Raw genomic sequence first — 24,681 nt, forward strand, 5'->3', positions numbered from 1 at the left:
CTTCCGGAGGGGGCCTACATTCTCTTTGGACTTCCTTTTGTCCCCTACATACCTATAGAAGCATTTCTTGTTGCTTTTTATATCCCTTGCCAAATTCAATTCCTTCAGGGCTTTAGCCTTCCTCACTTGATCCCTGGTCACTCTTACAGCTTCTCTGTATTCCTCCCAGGCTATCTGTCTCTGCTTCCACCCTCTGTAGGCTAACCTCTTCATTTTCAGTTGGTCCAGGACCTCCTTGCTCATCCACGCCGGCCTCCTGGTCTTTTTGCCCGACTTGTTCTTTGTCGGGATGCACCTCTGCTGAGCTTGGAGAAGGTGCTCCTTGAATGTGGACCAACTTTCCTGGGCCCCTTGTCCCTCCAGGGCCACCTCCCACGGCACTTTGCCCATCAGGTGCTTCAAGAGGCCGAAGTCCGCCTTCTTGAAGTCTAGGGTACAGAGCTTGCTGAATGGTTTCCTTGCTGCCCCATGGATCTTGAACTCCACTGTGTCGTGGTCACTGCAGCCAAGGCTATCCTTAAGTTTCACATCGCCCACCAGTCCCTCCCTGTTGGTGAGCACAAGGTCAAGCATGGCACCCCTCCTTGTCGGCTCCTCTATCATCTGCAGGAGGAAGTTGTCATCCACACATTCCAGGAACCTCCTGGACTGCCCGTGCCCTGCCGTATTGTCTCTCCAACAGGTGTCAGGGTGGTTGAAGTCCCCCATGAGGACCAGGGCTTGTGACCGCGAGGCTGCTCCTATCTGGCTATAAAGCACCTCATCTGCTCTGTCCTCCTGGCCAGGTGGCCTGTAACAGACCCCTACCGTAACATCCCCTATCCGTCCCCGTCCTCTAATCTTGACCCATAAGCTCTCTGTCAGCTCCTCCTCCGACCCCAGGTGAAGCTCCACGCACTCCAGCCGGTTGCTGACGTAGAGAGCAACACCCCCTCCTCGTCTCCCCTTCCTGTCCTTTCTAAAAAGCTTATACCCCTCCATGTTGACACTCCAGTCATAGGAGTCGTCCCACCACGTCTCCGTGATGCCAATAAGGTCGTAGCCCTGCTCATGTACACGCATCTCTAGTTCATCCTGTTTATTTCCCGTGCTGCGTGCGTTGGTGTACATACACTTTAGCTGGGCTCCCGACAAAGCCGACTCGCTGGCTGGAGTGACAGGGGTTCTCTTGGGTGGCAGCATAAGTTCATTTGAACATACCTGTGATCCTTCCTCAGCCTCTGGACCCTCGGTGCTGGCACTGGCGCCATGCTGACAGCAGTAGGCTGAACTGTGCTCCCCCTCCCCCAGCAATACTAGTTTAAAGCTCTTTGCACAAGTCTGGCAATGAGGAAGCCGTAAATTCATATTCTTCATTAAATCAATGATAGAAATTGACAACTGCAGGGTATACCAGCAGCTGCATTTGTATTTATTATGTTTGTGGTGTGTAAGCAAGTATAAGAGGAAAATTTTAACTCAAGTAGAAATTCGTATTTGGAAAAATACTTGGAAGATGAGACTTGCCTAAAAATGAATCCCCTTCTCTAACTATGAAAATTGTCCTGTCAGCGAGCAGTACTTCTCTGAAATACAGGTGAAAAACAGATGTTAAGATACAAAGACATAGTGTCATATTTATTTATTTGTCTTTCTCTCCAAATCTAGTAATTAGTTCCTGAAAAATTCATTCTATTAGATAAAAAGACAACAGTTTATTAGCAATTTTTTTCTACTTTTCCCCTAAGTTTTGAAAGTGATTTCAGAGTAGTTGACCAAATTGCATACTCCATATCCTGGCAAATAGCAAACATTACTCTCTGAGTGACAACTTACACGTGTGCTACATTTGGGGAGAGATCTTCCTTGCCAACAAAGTTAAAAGATTCTGTTGGCAAGCAGCAAGAAAGCGGGGAGGGGGTCTGAAACTTGGGTTTCCCCAAACTCAACTTAGTTTGCTTTTGTCAAAATTGACAAAAGGTAGATGTGAAAATTTCATAAGCAGTAAGCTAAAAATACAAGCATCTTGACAGATGGTTATATATTTAGCACGTCTTTCAAACTTGTATCACTTCTCATTAATAAGAGCATGTAAAATACTTATAATCAGCTCAGATTGTTTATTGACGTCTATATAGCAAGGTCATGATAATCCATGCTCAGGACTTTCACCTAGCAAATGAGAGAGAAACAAAAATAACCTATAAAAGACTATCTGAGGTATTCTGTGCTTCTTCACATACATCCTCCTCCAGTGGAGTAAGAGAGAAATGTATAAGGACATGGCTAGAGTGTCAGATAAAAAATTAAAAGACGTATTTGAGTGCATGCCTGTCTTTGAATCAGAGCACTCCTGTTCTGTCACAGAGATCTGAGTGGTCCTCAGACAGATGAAGGGCACAAATAAGCTTCTAGATCACAGTGTAAGACAGAATTAAGGGAGAGGAGGATTCAGACAGCAGATCCAGAGGAGCTACTGCTTTTGCAAAGCAGGCAGCTGCCAAAGAAGTCTTACAGAACCTGCCAGGCAGCGGGACTTTGCCTCACATCTGTAGCAAGTCAAGCTACCTGTCCTCAGTGCAAGCCTATGATTAGACCACAGGATCCTGGCCTAAATCTCACCTAATCCTGGTGTAATTTACTCTAGATAATCTGTAACCACATAACCTACTTCTGATGTGTGCATGAAGAAAGAGACTGTCATGTAGAGTACCACCTCCATAGCACATTGTCAGAAGAGCAGTCAAGAGAAGTTTTCAGTATAATTCTAAAAAAACCCCAGAAAACCAAAATGTCGCTAGGTTTCCAGAAAATGTGTCATTTAGCAACACTATAGGAGTCTACTAACTAAAGTTCCGCCACAAGTTTTCCCTCTCAGGCTATCCACTGCGGTATTATCAGAAATGCTGAATGTTGTCGGTCTGTTTTTTGAAGAAGAACAAGATAGAAGAGCTAGAAACCTTTGAAAAATTAAAATAAAAAGATACATTTGTGGACTTAGCAGAGATATAAGAGTAGTTTCTTATTTGGTAAGCATGACAAAAACATTTAAGTTTTGCATTTCAAAAATAATATAATTCTTACGTAATTTTATAGAAAGTTGAAAACTGCACTTCATAAAATTAAAAACTTTATTGCTTAATAATATAAGCAGTTATTTTGCAATGTATATTTTTTCTTCTATGATGGGAGAGAAAGGGAAGGGAGGAAGAATCTTAGTTTGGTTTCTTTTGGAGAAATGGGGATTGTATTATTTTGAATTTTGTTCTGGCTGATTTATAGATATTAGCTAGAAAATATGATAAATTCAGAGGAAGGGAATAGTTTGTAAGAACTCCTAATCAGTGTTCACAGAATAGAAAATCCATCATTCACTCTGTATGATCCGCATGTAAGCACTGCTTTTTAAAGGTTAGTAGTTGTTATGGTTTGTCCTCAGAATCTTAATTATGAAAAGTAACAAATTTGGCATGGGTAATTGTAACACTATTAATTTTAATTCATATTTCAAGAGCGCAGAAACACATACAAAGAGAGTAGAAAACTTTTTGAACTGAATTACGCTAATTTTTTCTCCAGATTAATTAAATGAGTGCTCCTTAACTCTCTTCGTGATCAACCATAATCAGGCCTTTCATTTCACCTTCAGGCTTATGCTTTCCTGAGTGATGCTACTTTGATTAAATTTCTTTTTCTTGCATTCAAATTGTTCCTTTTCATTCATTAATAAACCGTACATGAACATTTGTTGTCCATATGAAATTGTGATAATAGAAATCTTGCAAGCAGAAATAGCTATATGTTTTCCCACTCTGAGGGCTGGAAAACTTGTCAGTTGAAATATAAGAGGCTGCCTTTGCCAAGTTTCCTGGTTACAACTGAATAAGAATATCTGTGAAATTAAGTAACATTTTCATACTTGATGGTTTGTCAGTTGTATAAAAAAAATAGCTAGCTAGTTGATCCAGCAATCTAAACATGAAAATATATTAGCAGTGTGCTCCTCTGGTTTGATCACTGCAGGTGCTCTCTCTTTTGGCATAGCTTCAAGAACAACTATGAGCATGGCAGGTTCCTTGACTTAGCCATCTTCTTGCACACGTGTTGGTGTACTAACTTAGCCGGTGTACTCACTTGTGCAGCTTGCTATGCGTATGGTCCCTAAGGGGGAACTATAAAGACCACTTCTGGGATAGGACTACTATGTGCTCGGTTTCCTAAAAATGTCCTTTTTCCCAACCTGAAGTGTCCTCCTAGATGAAGAGTATTATTTTTGACCAGGCTACAGGAAACCATTATCTCAGCCATGTCTGTTGACCGCATTCAGATCAGTGGTGCAGCACATGTGCAGTGCGAGCTACACAGCTTCCGCACACAGATCCCTCTTGAGGATGCTCTCAAAGGCAAACGTTTTCCTTTTGTCCATCACTGCTCTCACTGAGCATATTGCACCTGTCACTGCCTCCAGTGGGAACTGAATCGGACACGTACGGCTGGCTTTGGGCAGTCTTCACCCGATGTCTCGCAGCCCCATGGAGGGAACATCTGTACCTTGCTCCCATTTGAGTTCTTCCATAAAGGCAGGCCCCTGTGGCAATCAGCCAGCCAGGTAGGCAGCTCCTCACAGGAGGAAGACAAACACGCTACCAACATTTAATATTTATTATTATAGCACTTATTTTGCACTGTAATGTGCTAGATATATATGTTCAGCTACCTGAGCATCCTGGGAGACTTCTAAAACCTGGCAGCAGCTGGAGGTATTAATAAACCATAACTCACTTTCCACATCAATTTCATATCCAGAGAACAAAAAACGATTTTTAGACATTTTAATATGTTAATGCCAAGCTTTAATAAATACCTCATTTGCCTCAAGAGCATTAGCTGGGCAAAAAACCTGCATGCTCGTGTCAAAGCACAACGTTCGAAGCAGCATCTGTCAGAAAACCGAAAAACTACAAGAACACGTTTTAAAGTAACTGATTTAAAGTCCCGCGGAGGCTCACAGCAGCCCAGGGCTGGAAGCGGCCTCCCCGAGCCAGCGACACCAGCTCTCGGGCACAGCAGGCGCACTGCAACAAGAACCCACCGGCCGCCCCACGGCCACCTGAGCTCCCCCCCGGCGACACGGCGCGACATGGCGGCGCGGCACCCCCAACCCCCGTCGCGCTCCTCCCCGCCGCCCGCCCCTTTCCCCGCCCTCTCCCCTTTGGCGCCACGCGGCGAAAGGCATCGTGGCGGCGGCGGGATGAGCGGCCACCAGCCCAGCCGCCACGTTAACGGGTACGCTGCGCGGGCCCGGCCCGCGCGAGGGCTCGCCTCCCGGCCGCTGAGGCGACGGCGGCGTGGACGGGCCGTGGGACGGGGTGGGGGCGGCCGCGGGACGCCGTTTCCAAGCTCTTCCCGCCCGTCAGCCGGCGGGAACCACTCATCCCCTCGCACCGTGCTTCCCCTCGCACTCCTGGCTGACTAAACTTTCTCCTTCCTCGGCCGGGCCGCGCCCGCCCGGCATTTAACCTGCGGTGGCGGCGGGCCGGCGGGCCCGCGCCGCGCGGCCGGCCGGCCCCGGCGTGCGAGGGGGCGGAGAGCGGCGGCAACCGCCGCGGTCGCCGTCCGGCTGCTCTCGGGGAAGCGGGCAGCGTCCGGCAGCCGCGCGGCGGGTCCAGTCCTGGATGGGGGGCCCCGAGCGAGGCAGGGTAGAACGGGAGAGGTCCGCGCCGGGCCGCCGCGGGGAGGCTCCCCGGGAAAGCCGGGCTCTGCGGTGTGGAGGGCCTTTCCCGTCGCGGGGCCGCGGCGCCGGCCGTGGCCGTGCGGAGGGAAACGCCGCGTCCTTGGGGAGGCGTTCCTTGAAGGCTCTGCCGAGAGGGTATGGCCTGTTTTACTTTTTTTTTTTTTTTTTTGATCATTGGGATAGGAAAAAGAGCAGGTAGAGGTTCTCGTATTCATTATTTCCTGAAATGGAGACCGGCAAGAGCGATATGCAATTAATTAAAGTCAAAGAAGTGATGCTGTAAAAGCAAGATACATTCAATGAAGGGAAATGTTATTGTACTGCTCAATTAGGGCTCAATGTTTCCACAGGGTGTTTATACTTACAGGTTTGGTGGGTTATCTCTCAGGAGAAATTTGGATATAGTTAATTTTCAGTGCTCAGAGTATCATTTTTCTGTAAGAAATATTGTTTTTTTCACCTCTCAAAACCTTACCACCCAGTAAGGAATAGGTAATGACCATATCTCAGTACCTATATGAAGGGAAAGATGACAAGCCTCAAGTAAAGGAAATGCCACATTCATTTGGTGTAATAGCAACCATAAACAAAATTAGGAGACTAAATTATAAGAAAAAAATTATGAGAAGAAGCTAGTACTGAAAGTCATCAAGAACACATATCCCGGTTGGCCTTTGGGGAACAGAGCATTGCTGAAGTGGTTAATTTTCATTTTTAATACATGCTTTACCTCTTTTTTAACCTTAAATTCTGTGAGTTGAGTGACAAAATATTGATAGTTGATTTTCAGTAGCATACTTGATACCGGGGAAAAAACCTGCTATGCTACAGTTGGACCATAATGCACATGACATTAGAGATAAGAAAGCAAAAGAAAAAAGAGAGAAGGGAAAAAAGTCTGATACCTATCAGTTCTCCAGTCTTACTATATTGTTGTGTAGCTGACCACCATAGTTATCGTATGAAAAGATTTGAGGTGATGTATTCCGGTTTAGGATTCTCAACTAAAATTTTCATTCAGGTAGCCCTTTTTTTTTTTTTAGTAGCTGAATGAAATTTCTTCCGTTTTCAAATGATGTTACAGCTTACTTGAAGCCTAAATAGATGAAAAAGAACTGAAAAGGGAGGCACCATCTTCTAATCACAGAATTTTTTTCTCTTTGCCTTTGAAATACTGTTTACACAGACTTTTCTACAGACTGCTAGTCACTCTAGAATTTAAGGATACTTTTTCACCTTTCTTTTTGAGCAGTGTTATCTTCATGGCTTTCAGTTCCCATTGTTTTTATTCGTAAGTTCGTGTGAGTTATCACAAGGATAAGCCTCAATTGCTTATTTGAGAGCTAGCTATAATATTTTCCGGAGTAGCTTTCATTTATGCAATTCTAGAACTTAACAAATGAGTGGAACGAAGATGATCAGCTGCCCCAAATCCATAAACTTAATTTTCCTGTGTGCACTTGACTGCTAGCCAAGGCCTTGGCTTCTGCACAATCAGAAATGAAGTGTTTTATACCCGTTTCACACTCTTGCGTTCCTGTGCACTGAGTTGAGGGAATTAGCTCACCAAACACGGTGATGTTAAGTAGAAGTAATTGAGTAATGTGTTTTTTTTGTGTTCTCTTTGATGTAAGCCGCCTGCTCATTTTTCAGAGATGCTCTTCTCCCTGTGAAGTTGGTACTCTGAGGGACCTCCACTTACATACAGTTCTGTATTTATGAGAAAAGTAAATAGTAGCTTTTGTTGTGTTTTGAATAAATAGGGTTGCTAGGGAATAATTTAACAAAAGGAGATCTCTCGATCTCTTAGTTCAGAGCTCTTTCCCTGGAATGTTTTATTTGGTGTAGTCCTGCATTGTGTGTTACATGCCTCTCCAAAGACCTCGCTCTGAATGTCATGTAGTCAGGAATGTATTAAACTGATAATTTAAAGGCTGATGGTGTTTTGGATTTTGTAAATCTGCTTTTGTGAGATATTTTAAATAATCACTTAAATTAGCTAAAGCACTGTCTTGGCATTTCTGTTAACCTGTCAAAGATCAATTTGGCGCAGACAGGTGTGAGGGCATGTCTTCAATTTCTTCTTGCTGTGAGCTTCTTGTTCCTGAACATTTTTCTTTCTTAGTTGGATATAGCCCCAACCCTTTAGTTATGATGGTTCGATCTGCCTTGGGCACGCCCAGAATCACATACTTGATTTGTGTGTTTGCTTTGACAGTTGGCAATTCCGGGCACTATTTATGATGTTGTCAAAGTGTGAGAGAGGTGTGCTGGTTACACTAAGAGCGTATGTTTCTCCCTCCTTATGTTGAGACGATGGCCTTAAAGATGATTGTTGTTCATTTGAAGAAGAAGCCTAAACTGTTAACTTGTAATGTGCCATGTATGAACTATTCAAACCCAGTAATTTGTCTTTGGTAAATAGCACCCAGTAGGTCTCTGAAGTACAGTTTTATCATGTGCTGACATTGTCTTCACTCAAATAGCATAACCTCTTTGTGACAAGCTAACTGCAAGCCTCTAATATTAATGTTTTTGGTTATAAAAATAATAATTAACAAAATGCTTGTCTTCTAATGTTTGTTTGTCTTCCAAAAGTGCTGGTTCTAGTGTTGCTAGGAGATGTCTTGCTGCTTGCAGTTATCTCTGATGTATGTTTCTGCGTGGCTGTATGTCACTAGAAGGATATCTCAGTCTTAAGCTGTAGTCCTTGGTAAGAGGAGCCCAAGAGGAAAAGTACTGTGCCTCTTGTATTTTTGTAGATAATAATTGTATTTGAGATGTTCCATTGTTTCGATTTCCAAGTGTAGCAATGATAGGTGAGCGTTTGAGGAAATTTCTTTGAATTTGATCTTTTCCTTGAAATTTGCAAAGCTTAAGTATGTTACAGGAGAGAGCGAGGGAGAGATGTCTTTCTTTTGTCTCTTTGAGCTGAAAAGCACAGAAATCCCCCTATTGCATCTTACACTGTTTGGGCAGTCTTTCAACTGTAAGCAGGCAAGAGAAAATGATGCATCGCTATTTTTTTTCCTTCCCCCAAGTAAACTCCCAGTGCAGGGAAAGAAGCAACATTTTGTGCCACTTTTATACATTATATCTAAGTTAAAAGTTCTTGAACACATCTCCTCTCAGTTTTTAGAATGCTTTTGTAGGAAATAAGAGAAACTTAGCAGGGGACTATCAGAATGGCCTCAGATTTTTGCTGATAAGTGTTGCATCAAGAGGCAAACTCATGGCAATAACTGTATGGGCAGAAACGAATGACTGCACAGGAAGCTACCAAATAGAAATCTAGCAAGCACTTGTCATAGGCAGAAGTACAAAATAGCTTAAATTAGAGGCTTGCAGTTAGCGCAGTCATCATAAAAAAGATTATGTTGTTTGGGTGAAAAGAATGCCAGTACATGATATACCTGAATCTTAGAAATATACAAGGTGTTATCTATAAAGGATAAATTGCTCTGTGTTTGAATAGCTCAGTGCTCTGAATAGCTCAGCCACCTTATCTAAAACTGAAATTTGCAACCTCGCTTGGATGCCTTTCCCCTGAAAGGAAATGTTGCATATGTAAGTTCCTGGAAAGCATGTGACACCGATGGTTTTACTGTTAAAACATTAGTGAACGTGCGGTCTTCTTAGCCAGATTCTGATCCTGGTTACTTTAAACTTGTGCACATTAGAACAACACAATCTGTAATAATTTTAGCTATGTGTTGTTTGCTGATGGCTGTTTTTTTTCCCATAAACTATAGTTTTGGCGATGAAGCATCCTGCAAAAAACGAGAGGATTATTTGGAATGGCCTGAGTATTTTATGGCAGTAGCATTTTTGTCAGCGCAAAGAAGCAAGGATCCAAGTTCTCAGGTAAGAAGGCAACATGTAAGAATAACATAACCTAATCTATATTGTACAGCGCATCAGATGCACATGTAGCACTTTCACAGGTTTCTTATTAAAAGTTATTTCAGTGTATAGCTACTCAATTTTTTAACATGGTCAGCACCTTTTGTTACAGAAATTCTCTTATTGGGCCTGACCTCCTGTGTAATTCTGTGAGTACATTTGCAGCTTGGAGTTTTGTAAATCTTTTTATCTGGAGGTTAAAATAACGCATGCATTTTTTTTTTCATTTTTCCATTAAATATTGTTACAGGATGGTAAAACTACTGAAAGTTTTTGATTGTAGTTTTTTAAGACACGGCATTTTACAAGTTCCTTTTCCTCACCTGTAAGAGTATAAAAATTCCCTTTTGTTCTTGGGTTGATTAGAGTTTTCTTCAGTTTGGTTCCTCCCTCAGGTTCCCCTTCCCCCTCTGCTTCACAGCCTGTCCACATTCTTTGCTGCTTTCATGTGCCTCTGTTGAATATTGGTTTGAGGCGATTGATACATCTTCTGAACCATGCTGTTCTGCAGGACCCGGTCATCCTGTTAGTCTTCCTTTGTGTGAAAAAGTTCAGGAAGCAAATCCCAGAAAAGCCATGGAGTGAAATGCATGTTAGCAGGCTGCCCAATTACTCACTGGCTTCTGTACATTATAGCTCTTAGTTCTCTGAAGGTTGTTCACTTAGGGCTCAATTTCTGTTACCCAAGAGCTGGTTGGTAAACACGTTGTGTGAATTAAGATCAGTACTATTGCTATTTCAATAAATCTAAATATGGGCAGAAAGCGTAAAAGTGGGACACTTCATCATTCTATAAGAAGGGTCCCTGTGCAGTCTTGGATTGCAGTAATAAAGGATGGGAATTAAAAGGTCTGGTATTTTGGTGCACATTTGTGTAAACAAGCGACAAAGTTTGTGAGCCTGTCTCTGCCAAGGTCAATGCTACTGTGGTTCTGTTCCATCTTCCATACCTTTTCTTTTGCTGCTCCTGCTAGTACTGCTGCTGGAAAAGCTAGTTTGGGGAGTTGAACTGACAGAAAAGTTATGTTTAGTAGGATTAATTCAGTGCTGGTTCTACTCCCTGAACTAGATTCACTTCATAGTCAGACAATAAACAGTGCTGACAGGCTGGGATGGAATCTGCATGACCAGAGGGGTAACAGGGTTGCATCTGCCCTTATTTATTTTAAAGCTCCACCAGTTAGGTAGAATTGTAGCCTTGCTCGCTAGATGGTGTGACTTAATATATTAAGTGAAGCTTGTATCTCTTAAATGAAAATTGTAGGACTGACTTTTCAGTTCTCATCTTTCTTGTTGATACATTGTTTTGCATGCTGTTGGTACTATATAAATCTGATTTTATTTAGGTTGGTGCCTGCATTGTAAATTCAGAAAACAAGATTGTTGGAATTGGATACAACGGGATGCCTAATGGCTGCAGCGATGATGTACTACCGTGGACAAGAACAGCAAAAGAGAGACTAGACACGAAATATCCTTATGGTAAGGCTTCTTGTGGTTGACAGGTTGGCCTTGTGATGTCTGTATATGTGAAAGTTCAGCTGGTAAAATATTTATCAGTTTTTCTTCCACTCACCTGATTTTGTTAATGGGCCCATATGTGGTACATAAGGATAAAAATCACAGCTCTGAAAATAAATGAAAACAGTCTTTATGAAGGACTGACTTCCTGGTGAAGTATGTTCATAAATAATTAGCCATTTTGGATTGTGTAGTGAAAACTTGTAAATATAATGCAGCTCATTAGCACACAGTTGCAGCGTATGCAGACAATTGTTGCTTCTGTGTGTTCATCTCCACAGAAATTACAGAGCGTGAATATGCAAAACAAATAATTGGATCTAAAATACAGGTATTACAATTGTAAGCTCCAGTGGTTGTGGGAGATTCCAATGTTCAGGTGTTGATGACATAGGCAATACATATTATGAAGGAGCTGAATTTTGTCTTGAAATGCATGGTTGTATTCTGTCAGTCCATGCCGTTTTTGTCTCATCTGGTGTGCAGTGGAACTACCCTGTGAGGTAGGTGAGGTGACTTTGATTGTTTATTTCAGCCTCTGATTTGATTCATGTTTACTAAATGGGCAAAAGGAATGAAGAGCAAGGACGGTTTCCTGGTAAATGTGGCTGAGTGCTGCTTTGGATCCTGTCTTTGTCTTTGCAGCAGGTGTAGTTTGGCCTTCTGCAAGCCTGCTTTGAAGGGTCCTCTGCAAGTCTTGGTGCACCTATCAGCGGGGCTGTACAGTAACTCCTCTGGGCCAGGCATGGTTTGCAGGGACCAAGGAGACAACTTGCTGGGCTGCCTCAGGCCTCGTGCCATGTGTGCTGTCTGCTGGGTGTGGAAATGGAGCTGAGAGCTGCCTTGTGGCTTGCAGTAGCTGATGTTGAGAAGGAACAGTGATTAGGACTGGTCAGGAAGCAGGGAGTGTATGCTCTTAAATCTCCATTCTTCATCTTTCTGCTTCCACACCAGCTCCTGCTGCATCTCTGTGAGGTGAGACCAACGCAGCAGAAGCCATGGGCACAGGAAAAATGGGTATTAGGAGCCCTTCATCCTGTGCTGCATCTCGGCCTGTCCTGGGCTCAGGAATGGCAGGGGGAAGAATCACAAAACTGAACAAGAGCCCTGAGCAGTTTTCCCTTCTCCCTGTATGGGAAAATGAGCACCTGAGTTCAGCTTTTGCAAAGAGGTACCGACTCTTTTCCAGTGTACAGTATTTATCTCTGCCTACTAATTCTATTTTTTACTTGTAACTCCTAACAATTGGTCTGATACAGAAATTAGACTTGCATGAGTTTTGACGTTCCCTGTGTTCACCGACAGCTCTCTCTAAAAAACAGCTTTACATTTTCTGGTTTCTCATAGCATTGAAGTGAAAGATGATATGCAGTAGCTCAGCATATAATTCATCAGTTTCATATTTGAGTTCTTAAAACCCTGGTACTTTGTCCTTGTTCACTTTACCAATTTATTATAAAACCTCTAACGTTAACTCTTAAGCATGAGACGGTCATATTATTTTTCATAAGAGATGTAATCCCAATACTAGAGCCAGCTCCTGCCAAATTTTAAGTCTGCTCTAAAGTACAGAAGCATTGGTTTTACATGTAATGATGGTACCATAACAGTACAACTTGGTATGACCGCTCTTTATTTACAGGGTGAGGAAACAAGTGTTAGGCCATTGATTACATTTAAAGTACTGAATACAGAATATTGGTTTTGGTTGCGTGTTTGTGCTGCTGTAAGGTCTTAGTTCTGAACTAAGATCAGTGTGGGTGGTCTCTGGGACCTGAGCATGTTCCAGGCACTCAAATCTAAGCTGACCAATTTAAACTGAAAATGCTGTACGAATTTGTGAGGAATCTTTGTACAAGCTGACCTGAGAATTTTTTTTTTTTGTTAACTCTGACTCCAAAAGATGTGGAGTAAAGTAAAAATCTCTAATGCATGATATTTAAAAAATGCACTAACCAATCTAGCAGCTTGAAGTGATGAGTTCTTTTGTAGGAATTGGTCTAATTACTGCCCTTCCCCCCAAGAATCTTAGTTTTCACCTCATTAAAAAAAAAAATCACAACTTTGTAACATAAAGTGTCTGCTGTGATGAATAAACGACCTATTTTGTAATTCACAGATCATTTAAACTCTAGCAGTTTCTTATTAATCTTGATAGGATAGTTGACAGACCAGACAAGTATATATAAAAAAAAAATCTGCTGCTTAAAAAAATTCTGGTAGATGCAGAGACACGTAGAATTGCTGCTAAAATCTCATTAAACTGTCATGTTTTCCTTTCCGCTTTTGCTAATCATCACAGCATTTGTGTAAATTGAACTTTTTATCCTTGCATTTTCCTGAGTAGCTTGTTCAGAGATTATACAATCTTACCTTGTGCTAGGTTAGCTTGTCATGGGAATGCTGGCACCTTCATCACTTCACTAGAGTTGCAGTGTAGCTTATTAGGTAAAGCTGATGGTAATTGTGCATGTACCACCACACTAACTTGGAAGATGTCTTCCAGAGCTACTTCATGCATCTGCAGTGCTACAGAAAAGGGCTGGGAATGGATCTGAATGCTGACCTCCTGGCTTTATGTACTGTTGTAGGTTAGGCATAAACATATAGCTCACGTCTGTTTTGGACCACTCTGATTAGCTTTCTCCAGAACAAAGCCTGAGTATTGGTCTACAAATGGCTCACTCAAAGGCTGCTCCCAAGGACAGGGTGGAAAAAAGGCTGCAAGAAAACTGTCATCCTGCATAGGCCTATAACGCAAAGCCGGCTGAGATGGTATGCTTAACCCTCCTCCTTCCCTCAGGCCGTACTGGGGAATATGCAACACATATCTTGATTCATGCTGTGAAAATACCACGCTGGTGGGCTGCAAAAAAGTCATCTCACTTCTTTATGCACTTTGAACTGAGACATACGAAATGAGTATGTGGTGCCGTGGGACTCCTGAGACATGGAGCCTTGAGGAAACCCAGGGCCAAGTGCTATGTAATGCTGATGGAGCCCTGAGTAAGATGAACAGGAGCCAGTCTATGCCAGTTGGCCTCAGGGCCAAGGGTCAGTCCCTGGCCCGGTCTGTGTTTAGCAACCCTAACCATTCTATGATTCTACGATAGACATAGGAGGGGATTGGACCCAGAGGCTATCTTTGCAGGTGTGTGTTAGATGGTCTGATAATAAGTTTACTTGAGCTCCAGCTGAACAGATGGATGATTTGACCCCACAGCTCTGATCAGATTCACTGTTTCATGGCTAGAAAACTTCCAGTTTCCATCATATGTGTATTTGTGGTTAGTTTATACATTCTTGTGTGTGCCAGCATTGTTCTTTTAGCTTTTCTTACTCACTGTGATTAACCTTTCCTCCTTTCCCTGCTTCCCCTGTGCACTTACTCATAACAACAACCTTTTGAACTTTTGTTGTAAGGCCAAACAAGTCCTGTCACTCTTAACTTTTACTGTATCTTGAAGCTTCTTGTCTTGAAATTTACCAGTATCTCGGTTATCTGTGTCTTCTGCGATATACTGTACATATCTAACCTGCACCCTCAAGTGTGGGTTCTGCTCAGCTTAGTATTTATTAGAGAAAGGGTCGTGCTTGATGAAAAATTTGTATTTAACCGTATCTAAGTGTAACCTGAGCTGCTATTGAAAGAAATCATCAAAATGTGGTAGGTAGTGCTCCCTTCACCTTAGGCGGTGCAAATATTTGCAAGGCATTTGGATATTACAGGAATAGTGATGTGGATCACTCTATTGATATTATGCATTCCTTATGAGAGTCTTGAAGCAGATTGAAACTTTTTTCCTTCTAGCTGTAGTGTATATTTGGATGGTTTAGTAGTATAGCCTTGTATGTCAGAAAGCACTGGGCGTTTTGCAGAATGCCGTTTTTCACAGCACAAAATGAGACTTTCGTTGTTACGTTGGAACTGGCTCTTTCCAGGCTGCCGGTCAGTGACAGGAGTGGGGATGTTTCTGCACGCATAAGAGAAATGAAACACCAGTTTTGGATACCTACTTTACTAAGAGGTTATTAAAAGCTCTTCCTGAAGCATTGTGTTCAGTACCGTGTGCAGAAGCTTCTCAATAATTAGACGAAATTCTGGCTTTCAGAGTCAAAAGTGAGTGCCCTCTGTTTCTGTCAGATGAATCCAAAGATTTGATGATGCTCAGTTTCCTCTCACCGACCATTTAAAATACTACATTTATCTCCTATTAACGCAAGTCTTCTCACTAATTCTAGTTGCTGTGCTCCTGTTATGCCCTCTGTCTCCCTGGTAATCTAAGAACATCCATTTGACAACCAGTCTCTAATTAAGAGAGTTTTAAATTAAAATGACTGGCAAATTTAGAAACCTCTGAGCAATAGACAAAATATTGAGTAAATATGCCTACAAATATTTATACAGGTTCAGATACGATAAAATATGTGCTGTAGCAAAAAGTATGCTCTAATTGAACAGTACCTGCTGTGTAAAATGAAACAAACTGTTATCAACATTTCCTCGTGTTAGGATTATGAGCTTTTCGTCAATTTTTTAGAGAAATGAACACTCAAAGCTATTCAGGCAAATGTTGCTTTTGTAGAAGCTGTTATTTTGACAGCACAAAACTTGATAAGGCACTATGAAGAAGTGTGATGCTCTCTCTCCAATTGGCAGTGCAAAGCTGAGGCTTCAGCTGGAAAAGGGATCTATAGGAGACAGTCTCCACCTACAGTCACTCACTTTCTTGTCCTGCATGAATTTCTGTCCAATTCTGCTGTCATACATCAAATCTCTAGAAAATTTGGAGAATTGGAAATACCAAAAATAGTTTCTGTCGTTCTGCTTGCCCGCTAAGAAATACCTCTGTGTTCTGCTGAGAGTAGAACAAACTCGGAGCAAGATGGGAGAAACAGGGAAATGGGATGTGTTAGCTAATGCCTCTCAGGTTTTGAGAGGGACTTCTCTGGTCTGCTCCCAGCAGATTTTATGATGTTTATAAATCGGCTGAGTGATTCCCATCTTCACTTCCCAGTTGTCCTTTTTTGCAGAAGAAAGCATTGAGGCTGGGTCTGTTCCCCTTTTCTGAACTGCAGTCTGAAGAGGCTCGGTCTCCAATGAGATCTAGTGGTGTTACCCTTGCCTCCCTGCCCTCACCACAGCAACTGCTCTTCCTCCGGCACGCAGCGCGAGAAAGAGATCAGCAGGAATGGCTGAGGGCAGTGCCAGCCCAACATCAGTGTCCTGCCTTCCCCTAATGCAGTGACCAGCATCCATCCCTAGGCTTTTACAAAGGTTGAAAAAAGATGGATGTCATTCTACAAATTCCAGATCTGTCAAGCACTGTCCCCAGTGATTGTCACTCCAGACCCTGTTCCTTTCAATAATATTTCAGTCCCTTCCATGATCCTTGCTGTGTCCAGTGTTAGGGATCCAGCGAGTGAAGAATAACTGGTAGGTGGAGCTTGGGCAAAGATGGGACAGACGAGGGATGAACATGAAAAGGTGAAGATTTTGCCAAAAGACTGAGAAGAAATGGGCTAAATTACAGAACTCCCTGTATCTGTTTCTGTGCCGGGTTTGTGTTGAAGAATGCCGTGCTATTACCATGTATCTGTGTTGGGAACCCATAATATTTGTCAAGTTGGTTAACATGGCCGTGTAAAAACTCATGTTAATAAATAAGTCAAAACTTGCTGCGTGACTATAGGCATTGAAATGTATTCTTTTCAAATATAGCACCGTATTTAGTGTGTAATTTCTTAAAATTCCTAGTCTGGCTCAGTTAGTTAGTTAGTAATTAATCACATAGAAAGGTCACTCCCCCCAGCCCCTCCTTTGATGGCTTCTTAAAAGGTGACAGGTTATGGTGCTCTTTTCTCCAGGCTCTTAATCAAGTATTTACGTCTTTAAATAGTACTAGGAAACACTTTGACTAGTCCTGTGGTTCTTACAAAATAACTGGTCAGAACACTTTTAGGTGGGAAGAGTACTTCTGAGTCTGCAACCCGCTAAGAGCATGTTCCTGTTAAATGGTTAATCCTGAAAAATGGCCATTAATAGCGTAAGTAGGGGTCTCTTATTTACAGGAAGGCTGAAAGATGAGTGCTACCTCAATATGCAACACAAAGCAGCATGCAATGAGAAAAGATAGGAATGCTAGCAATTAATACTACCGATAATGAAGCAGTCATTCCTCTGCTTTTTTTTTTTTCTCCCCTCTGGTGAATAGTAGCAGGTGGTGGGAATGTTGGAGCACACACTAACTTCTCATTGCATGGTTATTTCTTCAGCTAATGAAGCCTTTCGAGAATACTTTTCAAGCCACTTTTCTAGAATGGAAACCAGTGTTGCAGACTTAATATTGTGTTGGCTGTACATGAATATTATTTTTTTAAAAAAAACAAAACACTGGGGCCCCCATAGGGTATTGTAAAAATTCTTAGTTTTACTAGTCTATTTAAATAAACAGTTTTCAGGGTTCTGAATACTGTGCACCTGTGAAAAGTTATTTGAAGTTAGCTTCTTACTGTCTGAGAGAGAACAATATGTAACTATTAGTAGGAGCTCTTAACAAGTTAGAAAACTTCATAACACCATAAATGTGAACTACTTGGTTATTAAGAAGAGGGATTTTGGACGCCTGGATTCGTTTTCTGTCTCTCACTAATGCTCTGTACAAAGCTGGGCAGGTCTATAAGAAAAATCTGAGGACAATAGACTATCTTATCTATAAATCAGTTAACAGTCATTGCCTGTCTGCCAGAGGGAGGGGAATATGAGGAAGAGGAAATGAAGAGTGATGGGACAAAGCCTAAAAATATTTGTCTGATGCCTATACCTTCTTAAGGACCATCTAGTATAATATCCTTTACAGGGGTCAGTAGCAGATGTCTAGTGAAATGTATAAAACAAAGACGTGTAATGATAGTTCCCCAGAGTATTCTTCCAGGTTCCAACAACTGAGCCAAAATGGTTTTGTATTTAATAAGCCAGTAGACAGAAAGAAAAAAAGAAGAAATACTGGAAGGAAAAAGATGACTTCTGGAACCAATGCAAACTTCTAGTCCTATACTACTTTCTGCAGTAAGAAATACTTGGTTAGGCTACAGTGTGCATGAAAAACCTACTTCCTTTTGTTTTTGAAATGAAAGCCTGCTGAGTTTGTTGGAGACCCCACTACTTTTTGTCTTGGAATGATTAGTCTCTGTTTCTTCCTTATTACTGTGTCTGTGTCTTTTTTTCCACACTGGAGGGTTGTAATTGTTCTTAACTTTAGATTGTGTTAGATGATCAGGAGGCAAAATTTCTCTTTTCCCTCACTCCAGCTGATCATTTTCTGTAAGTTATTTTTGGCTTGAACTTGTTTTTGCTTGGGGAGAGGTTTGTTGTTGAAAGTTTGTAGAAGTCTGCCGAAAGAGCCTTTCTTTCTCATCAGTGCAGGAAGGAAACTTGTTACAGTACTAATAATGAAACTTGTCTGGTTTTATGGCTGAAGATTTCTGAGTTTTAGTGAAGAAAAAATATTTACTAAAGTAATTAAGGTTTGGGGTTTTTTTAGTTCTTTGAATCTAAAGTTCTTTGAAACTAGCCTTTGAAAACATTCCTTCATCCTTCTTTCTGGAGGCCTTCCATATTTGAGACTTCAAAGAAACTTAAACGTGTTGTTTCTGTCCTGTTGACATAACCTAGTTCCAGTTGTGGAAATAACAACACTCTTTTTCACTCAGTCCTCTGTAATCCCAGAAAAATGATTATCTGACTATTTATTGTGAAAGCTACATGAGATTAGTGCAACTCATTAGTGTACTTGGAGATAAATGTATTTTCTGGATTTTCTTAACGTATAGGTTCATATAATTGTATATCTTGTACACTTAATAGCATATGCTTAAAATACAGTGTGACCCAGTTACAGTTGCAATAGAAACAATAATAATAGGAATAGAAAATTTAATGTGATGGTGCTTGGGGTTTTTATTTTCTTAATTTCCTATTTTTTATGTTCGTTTCTGGCTTTACTGGTTATGAGAATGTATATGGACAGCATGATGATGGTGATGCTGGGGACTGTTTGTAAAAGTCGATACTGAGCTTTCTTTAGCAAGTGTTTGGTCCTTTGTGACTTGTCTACATGGGAAAGCTTGTGTGCTGTAAGTTAGGCTGTAAATTTGTAGTACATTAGCTGTTATATAGAAAATTCCATGTAGACATTTAGCGCATACGGAAAACATTTCCATTCAGCAAGGATTCCCGCGTGTTGAAGGTACTGCACTCAGTTGTTCTTTGTGTGGTGAGGTCATTGACACAGAGGTCAGCATATAGTAGCGAGTATACTGTGAACTTGTGCTATGAAACTGTGCCTGATTTAATTTTTGCATGTATGCAAGAGGGAGGAAAACTACTCTTTTTTTAACCCTTGCTTCAAAACAAGCAGTGGAAGATCTCTTAATGTTGTCCGCACATGCAGGTCTCTAGATGAGCTGAAGCCCACACCACACTTCAACACCTGTTTATGGAGTCAGTCAGGGCAGCAGGCAGTGTCTTAGTAGGTAGGGATATAAATTATGCAACTTGCTGTCATTCCTAGGAGTAAACGGGAAGTTCTCACAGAGATCCTAATGTATTTTTCAGAGGTTCGTGGTGGATGACACAGAACTGCGCTCTTCTCACCTGTGTTGGTAACACGTCAGATAATCTGCTGATGTGTACCGTGTAAAAACTTAAGCCCTAAGGTGCGATCTGTCTAGAAAGAGCTTTTGTGTTACAGTGGAGTGTGGCAGGGTAGTCTGTTGCTACCTGGCCTGTCTCAAATCCATGGAGAAATAGAGGACTTTGTTTTCCTGCTTGGGAAGTCTGGCACCTTTTAATGAGCAGTAAACTCACTTTAATATTAAAGCTGGGACATTTTTATGGTTGAGTGTGTCTTGTGTATTCTTGGGGTGAGAGAGTCATGCAGCAGCGCTGAGCAGTTCTGAGACCCAGAGGACAGAGCTGCTCGGTTTTACTTGGCGATTCTCCTGCCTTTAAGAGCGCACAGCGCACTCTTATAACCGTAAGACTGTTCCTATCTGTGCATGTAAAAACATAAAATGAGCTGTTTTATACTGGCAATTAGATACTCCAGAGAGTTGTGAAGCCGTGAGATATTGCTTCACTTAGGGTGGTTGCAGCTACTTGGCCCACAGCCTACGGCTTTGTTGCCTGCAATAGGTGTTAGCAAATGGCAATGCTAATGCGCTTAATGATATCATTACTAATCGGCTGCCTGGTCAGAACAATTGACCTTCATTGATCTTGGTATTTCTGCTTTTATTTCTTCCTCTGCCCTTTATGACAAGCTGTGTAAGCTGTTTGCCTTTGAAAGGATGTAAGCAGTTATATTGTAACACTTTAATTTTAGTTTGATTTATTTTAATGAACAGTATTATGAATTGTTTCTTTTTTTTTTTTTTTTAAATCAGTATGCCATGCCGAATTGAATGCCATCATGAACAAAAACTCAGCTGATGTGAAAGGCTGCAGCATGTATGTTGCCTTATTTCCATGTAATGAATGTGCAAAGCTCATCATCCAGGCAGGTAAGGAGTAGTGCCAGCTTGATTTGTCAGGGTTGCAGTGCTGCCTGCTCGTTGGTATCCTATCATAGATGTATTTGATGTTAAATTGCTGCTGTTAGATCTAAATTAATTGCACTGCCGACTTTATAAGATGCTACTTGTGGGGTTTTTTTTGCATCTGAATGGTGCCAAATTTTTCCAGTGCTAATTGCATCTTCTGTGATTCTAAGTGTGCTTCTAATTTAGGTTTGTAACTTCTTAGACCAGGAGCTGCCAAAGAACAACACAGGCTTTGCATATAATTACTGTCAATTTTACTATGCTCTGACACATTGAATAGAGTAGGGCAGAAAGAAATAAACTTCTGCATGACAAAAGGTCTGTTGGGAGTATATACATGAAATTTTAATTTGAATGTGATGCATGGTAGATATTTGAAGATTTTAAAATATCTTTGCTCATAAATGTCATAAGACTTCTGTGATCCTACTTTAATTATGTCTTTCATTACAATTGTTATAAATCTGTGCCACTGCAGCAAGTGTGCTGGCCTAAATGTGTCGCCTTTTTTCAGATTAGACAGTATCTGCAGTGGGCTTCAGTTCATAAAAATCTCTGCTTAAGGTAGCATATATTTTGCTCATTGAGTAAAAGTCTTGCAATCCTAGCATAGATTGCTGTTCGGGGGGGTTTCTCTCACCACTAATGGCCACAGGAATCTAGGAAGAAAGCAGCGACCAGTAAGTTTTGGTGAAGACAGGTGAAGGTGGAAACATGATGGTATTTGTGCTGCGTTTCTCTTATTTACAGAATCAAAATCAAATGATCTTCAAGGTAGATTGGCTGCTTGTTCTCAGTGTAGTCACTCATCCTTTTCCTTATGCACTTGGGTCAGCACTGAATTGCAATGTGTTGATATCCATGTTTGGTAAAAACAGTAAGATGTTGATAGGCTCTGAAACGCTTGTGAATTCTCTTGGGTCAGCCTTTACACTTCTCCCCTGCCTAAGTAATTTAGGCATAGATGGTTCAACAATTGAAGTCAGCATGTGTTTGTAAGGATTTGAACCTGGGATTGGGAGTTAGTTATAAAACAGAACAAAACAAAAAAAGAGCATCTTTTTATAGCTATGCATTTGGAAGGGGAATAGGATTTGGAATTTAAGTTCTTTATGGGGAATTTTATCTGTATTAGAGAGGTAGAAAGATAAGTTTTCAATTGCTTTTGCAAAAATGCCTAATTTCTAGTCTGTCATGTGTTTTTGCCTATGAGTTTTTGGTTCTGGTTTTCTGAGTTAAACTTCAGTGAAAGTGGAGAAAAACATTTTCCAACATTTTTGAAAGAACTGTCTTACAAAGTAGTTCTGACTTACATAGCCTTATTCTCAAGTACAATCTATAGTATTTGGGGAAGTAGAAGTATACCAGGGAGTTCTAGAGCATGTGGATTAATGCTGCCTTTTCTGATTTTGTGCACCAGACATACTTTTTTTTTTTTTTTTTTCAGTGTAGCTCTAACATTTTTTTCTATATGACTGTTTTAGGCATCAAGGAAGTTATTTTTATGTCTGACAAGTATCATGACACTATGGAAATGACAGCTGCACGGCGGATGTTTGATTTAGCAGGGATTATATACAGGTAAGAGAACTTTGGATTAACTTTATTTTTGTTTTGGAAAGGAAGAAAATGATGCGTGAAAGGGACTAACTTTAGGGCAAAAGTTTTTCTTCTTTGCATTGTGCAGTGTTTTATTCTTTGGTAGTGTTTGTAGATGGCTTGCTCTGTATGCCTGCAAAAGGTACTGGATGGACAGACTGTTGCACCATTCTTTTTGCCTTGTGTATGGTTAAATTTCAATTTCACAACGTTTGTGTGAGAAAATGGTGCATTTGGAATACTCATTTCATTCCTGGACTGCAAGTGAAATTGGGAATGTGATGGTTATTTGTTACATTGTACTCAGGAGAGTCATCCCTGACCCTGCTTCAAGCAAGAGGTTAGACAAGATGATCTTCTGAAATCCCTTATAACCTGAATTATCCTATTATCATATGAGTTGGACTGAAAAGACCAGTTGATTTTTTTTGTAGATTACCTGATCCTCATTGAAACTTTAGTATCTTTTTGTTGCAGCCAGTTTGAGAAGGTGTCAAACCAGCCACCCATAATTAATTCTTGATGCCTATAGCTGTCCAGTCTTCTTTGGTCAGCTTTTCTTCTTAAAAAAGGATAAAACTTGGAATATTTGCATTAAAGTAATGAGAATCTGAAAAATGTTTGAAGAGTGATGTTTTTAAAGACACTGACAGAGATACCTGAAGACAATCTGTTCAACAGCTAGTTTGATGGCAATAACATGCTGTGGGTGAGCCTAATTATGCAGTCAGGGAGGCTTCGCAACTCTAAAAAGTTTTACAATATTAATATAAAGCCTTCGAAAAATTTGCAAACATAACAATTCTGACAGATAATATTTTAGGATGAAAGGTACCTACTGGGCTCAGAAACATCCATGAAAAAACACAGCAGTACTTGAAATTCAGTTTTAGTCCTTCAGTGTATTTCCTGTCTACTAAGACTATTTGACTAAGAAGCATAAATCATTCTCTTGCAAGTCAAATCTTGTAACTTCTCCAGGGTGTGAAGTGTTTCCTGCATTTCGGATTGCTATTCTGGACAAAGTATTCAGAGTTTCTGTGGTCAGCAGCATGTGCTTTTCTGTGTTGACTGTTATTCATTCTTGTATTGATTGTTAAGGATGTAGGTGGTACTTAATGACTCTCTTGAACTGAACTGCAGAGCTTAATTAGGCACTAAATCCACACTATTTGCATAATCCTTTGTTTACTGGTAGACTGGAAAATATATGCTTGGTCCCCAAATACCTTCCTCGCTAATTGCTGTAGCAGATGCTCTAATGATAATAAAAGGAAACATTTTGTGGCAGAATTAATTTTACAGTTCTAAAGGTACAATTTTTAAATGATTCCCTCTTAACTAGTTTGGTTTTTCCCCGGTATGATGCATAATGTGATCTATTCCTCCTAGCACAAAAAATATTTTAATATACTGAGACAAAGTTTGGATGGGTTCTTTGAGAACTTGGCAGGAAAAAAGTGATCAAAATATTGATCAAAATATATTCCAAATATCTTTTATATAGACATGTGCATACATATGTGTGTATATAATACTTATGCAGTATATTAAAATATTTTTATGGATACATGTATGTGTACCTATATCTGTAACTATATATTAAATGTATTTGAAATACAAATATATACGAACAAAAATCCCAGCCCTGGTAACATGATGCCACCACCTGCAGCTAAGTTGTTAAAAGTCCTTTGACTCCTGGGTAATTTATGAACTCCAATAGCCAAAGAATGTACAGGCTAACCCACCCCATGTGTCTTTTTTGTCTTAGTCTTTCTTGTCCAGGTTTCTCTGTGTGGTGCACTATAATTGGTTCCCATAGCGATGAAAACTATGTGAATCCAAGGAGGAGGGTTTTTTTTATTCCTTCAAAAATTTAGCTGGAGCTAAAGCAAGCAAAATGTTTTAACTATTCACTAGCTAATATCTGTATTTTTCTTTATTTTAGGGAATTCAAGCCAAAGTGTAACAAGATCATCATCGACTTTGATTCAATTAACAGCAGACCAAGTCAAAAGCTTCTGTGAATTAAGTCTCATTAAAATGTCTCTAGAAGAGTGTGATTATCCTCTCCTAAAAAGCTGCTAATGCCTTTCATCTTGAAGTTACTTGGAACTTTTTAATGGCTTCTGTAGCTAAAGTAGAATTCTAAGAAATCCAAGGCATAAAACGTCCCCCTCACTTCACCTTGTCATGTGGAATCTAAATCTACTTAAAATTTTTTAATGCCTTTATCAAAACTGCTTAAAAAGTCTAGAGACATGTAGATGAGACAATATAATGTATGTAAAGAAAACTGTTCTGATTCTTGCTGTGTTCATCACCACGCGCTCTGATCG

The 24,681-nt window shown here is 40.7% G+C and overlaps 1 protein-coding gene across 1 annotated transcript; it reads left to right on the top strand.

The window, feature by feature from the left end:
• Nucleotides 1-5,230: 5,230 nt before the first annotated feature.
• On the top strand, nucleotides 5,231-24,369 carry DCTD (dCMP deaminase). Its single transcript, XM_086612287.1, has 6 exons — nucleotides 5,231-5,265; nucleotides 9,466-9,577; nucleotides 10,963-11,098; nucleotides 20,585-20,701; nucleotides 22,225-22,321; nucleotides 24,291-24,369. The coding sequence occupies exons 1-6, from the start codon at nucleotides 5,231-5,233 to the stop codon at nucleotides 24,367-24,369; spliced, it is 576 nt and encodes a 191-aa protein (XP_086468413.1).
• The last annotated feature ends 312 nt before the right edge of the window (nucleotides 24,370-24,681 follow it).

This window comes from Tauraco erythrolophus, chromosome 5, assembly GCF_009769465.1.
Source record: "Tauraco erythrolophus isolate bTauEry1 chromosome 5, bTauEry1.pri, whole genome shotgun sequence".
NCBI classification, from domain to species: Eukaryota; Metazoa; Chordata; class Aves; order Musophagiformes; family Musophagidae; genus Tauraco; species Tauraco erythrolophus.

What these genes read in the sequence shown, in the direction of transcription:
- DCTD (XM_086612287.1), top strand. Translation starts at nt 5,231, where the DNA reads ATGAGCGGCCACCAGCCCAGCCGCCACGTTAACGG. An exon ending in CCCAGCCGCCACGTTAACGG is followed by an intron (nt 5,266 to 9,465) that starts GTACGCTGCGCG and finishes CATAAACTATAG; the next exon opens with TTTTGGCGATGAAGCATCCT. An exon ending in AGACACGAAATATCCTTATG is followed by an intron (nt 11,099 to 20,584) that starts GTAAGGCTTCTT and finishes TTTTTAAATCAG; the next exon opens with TATGCCATGCCGAATTGAAT.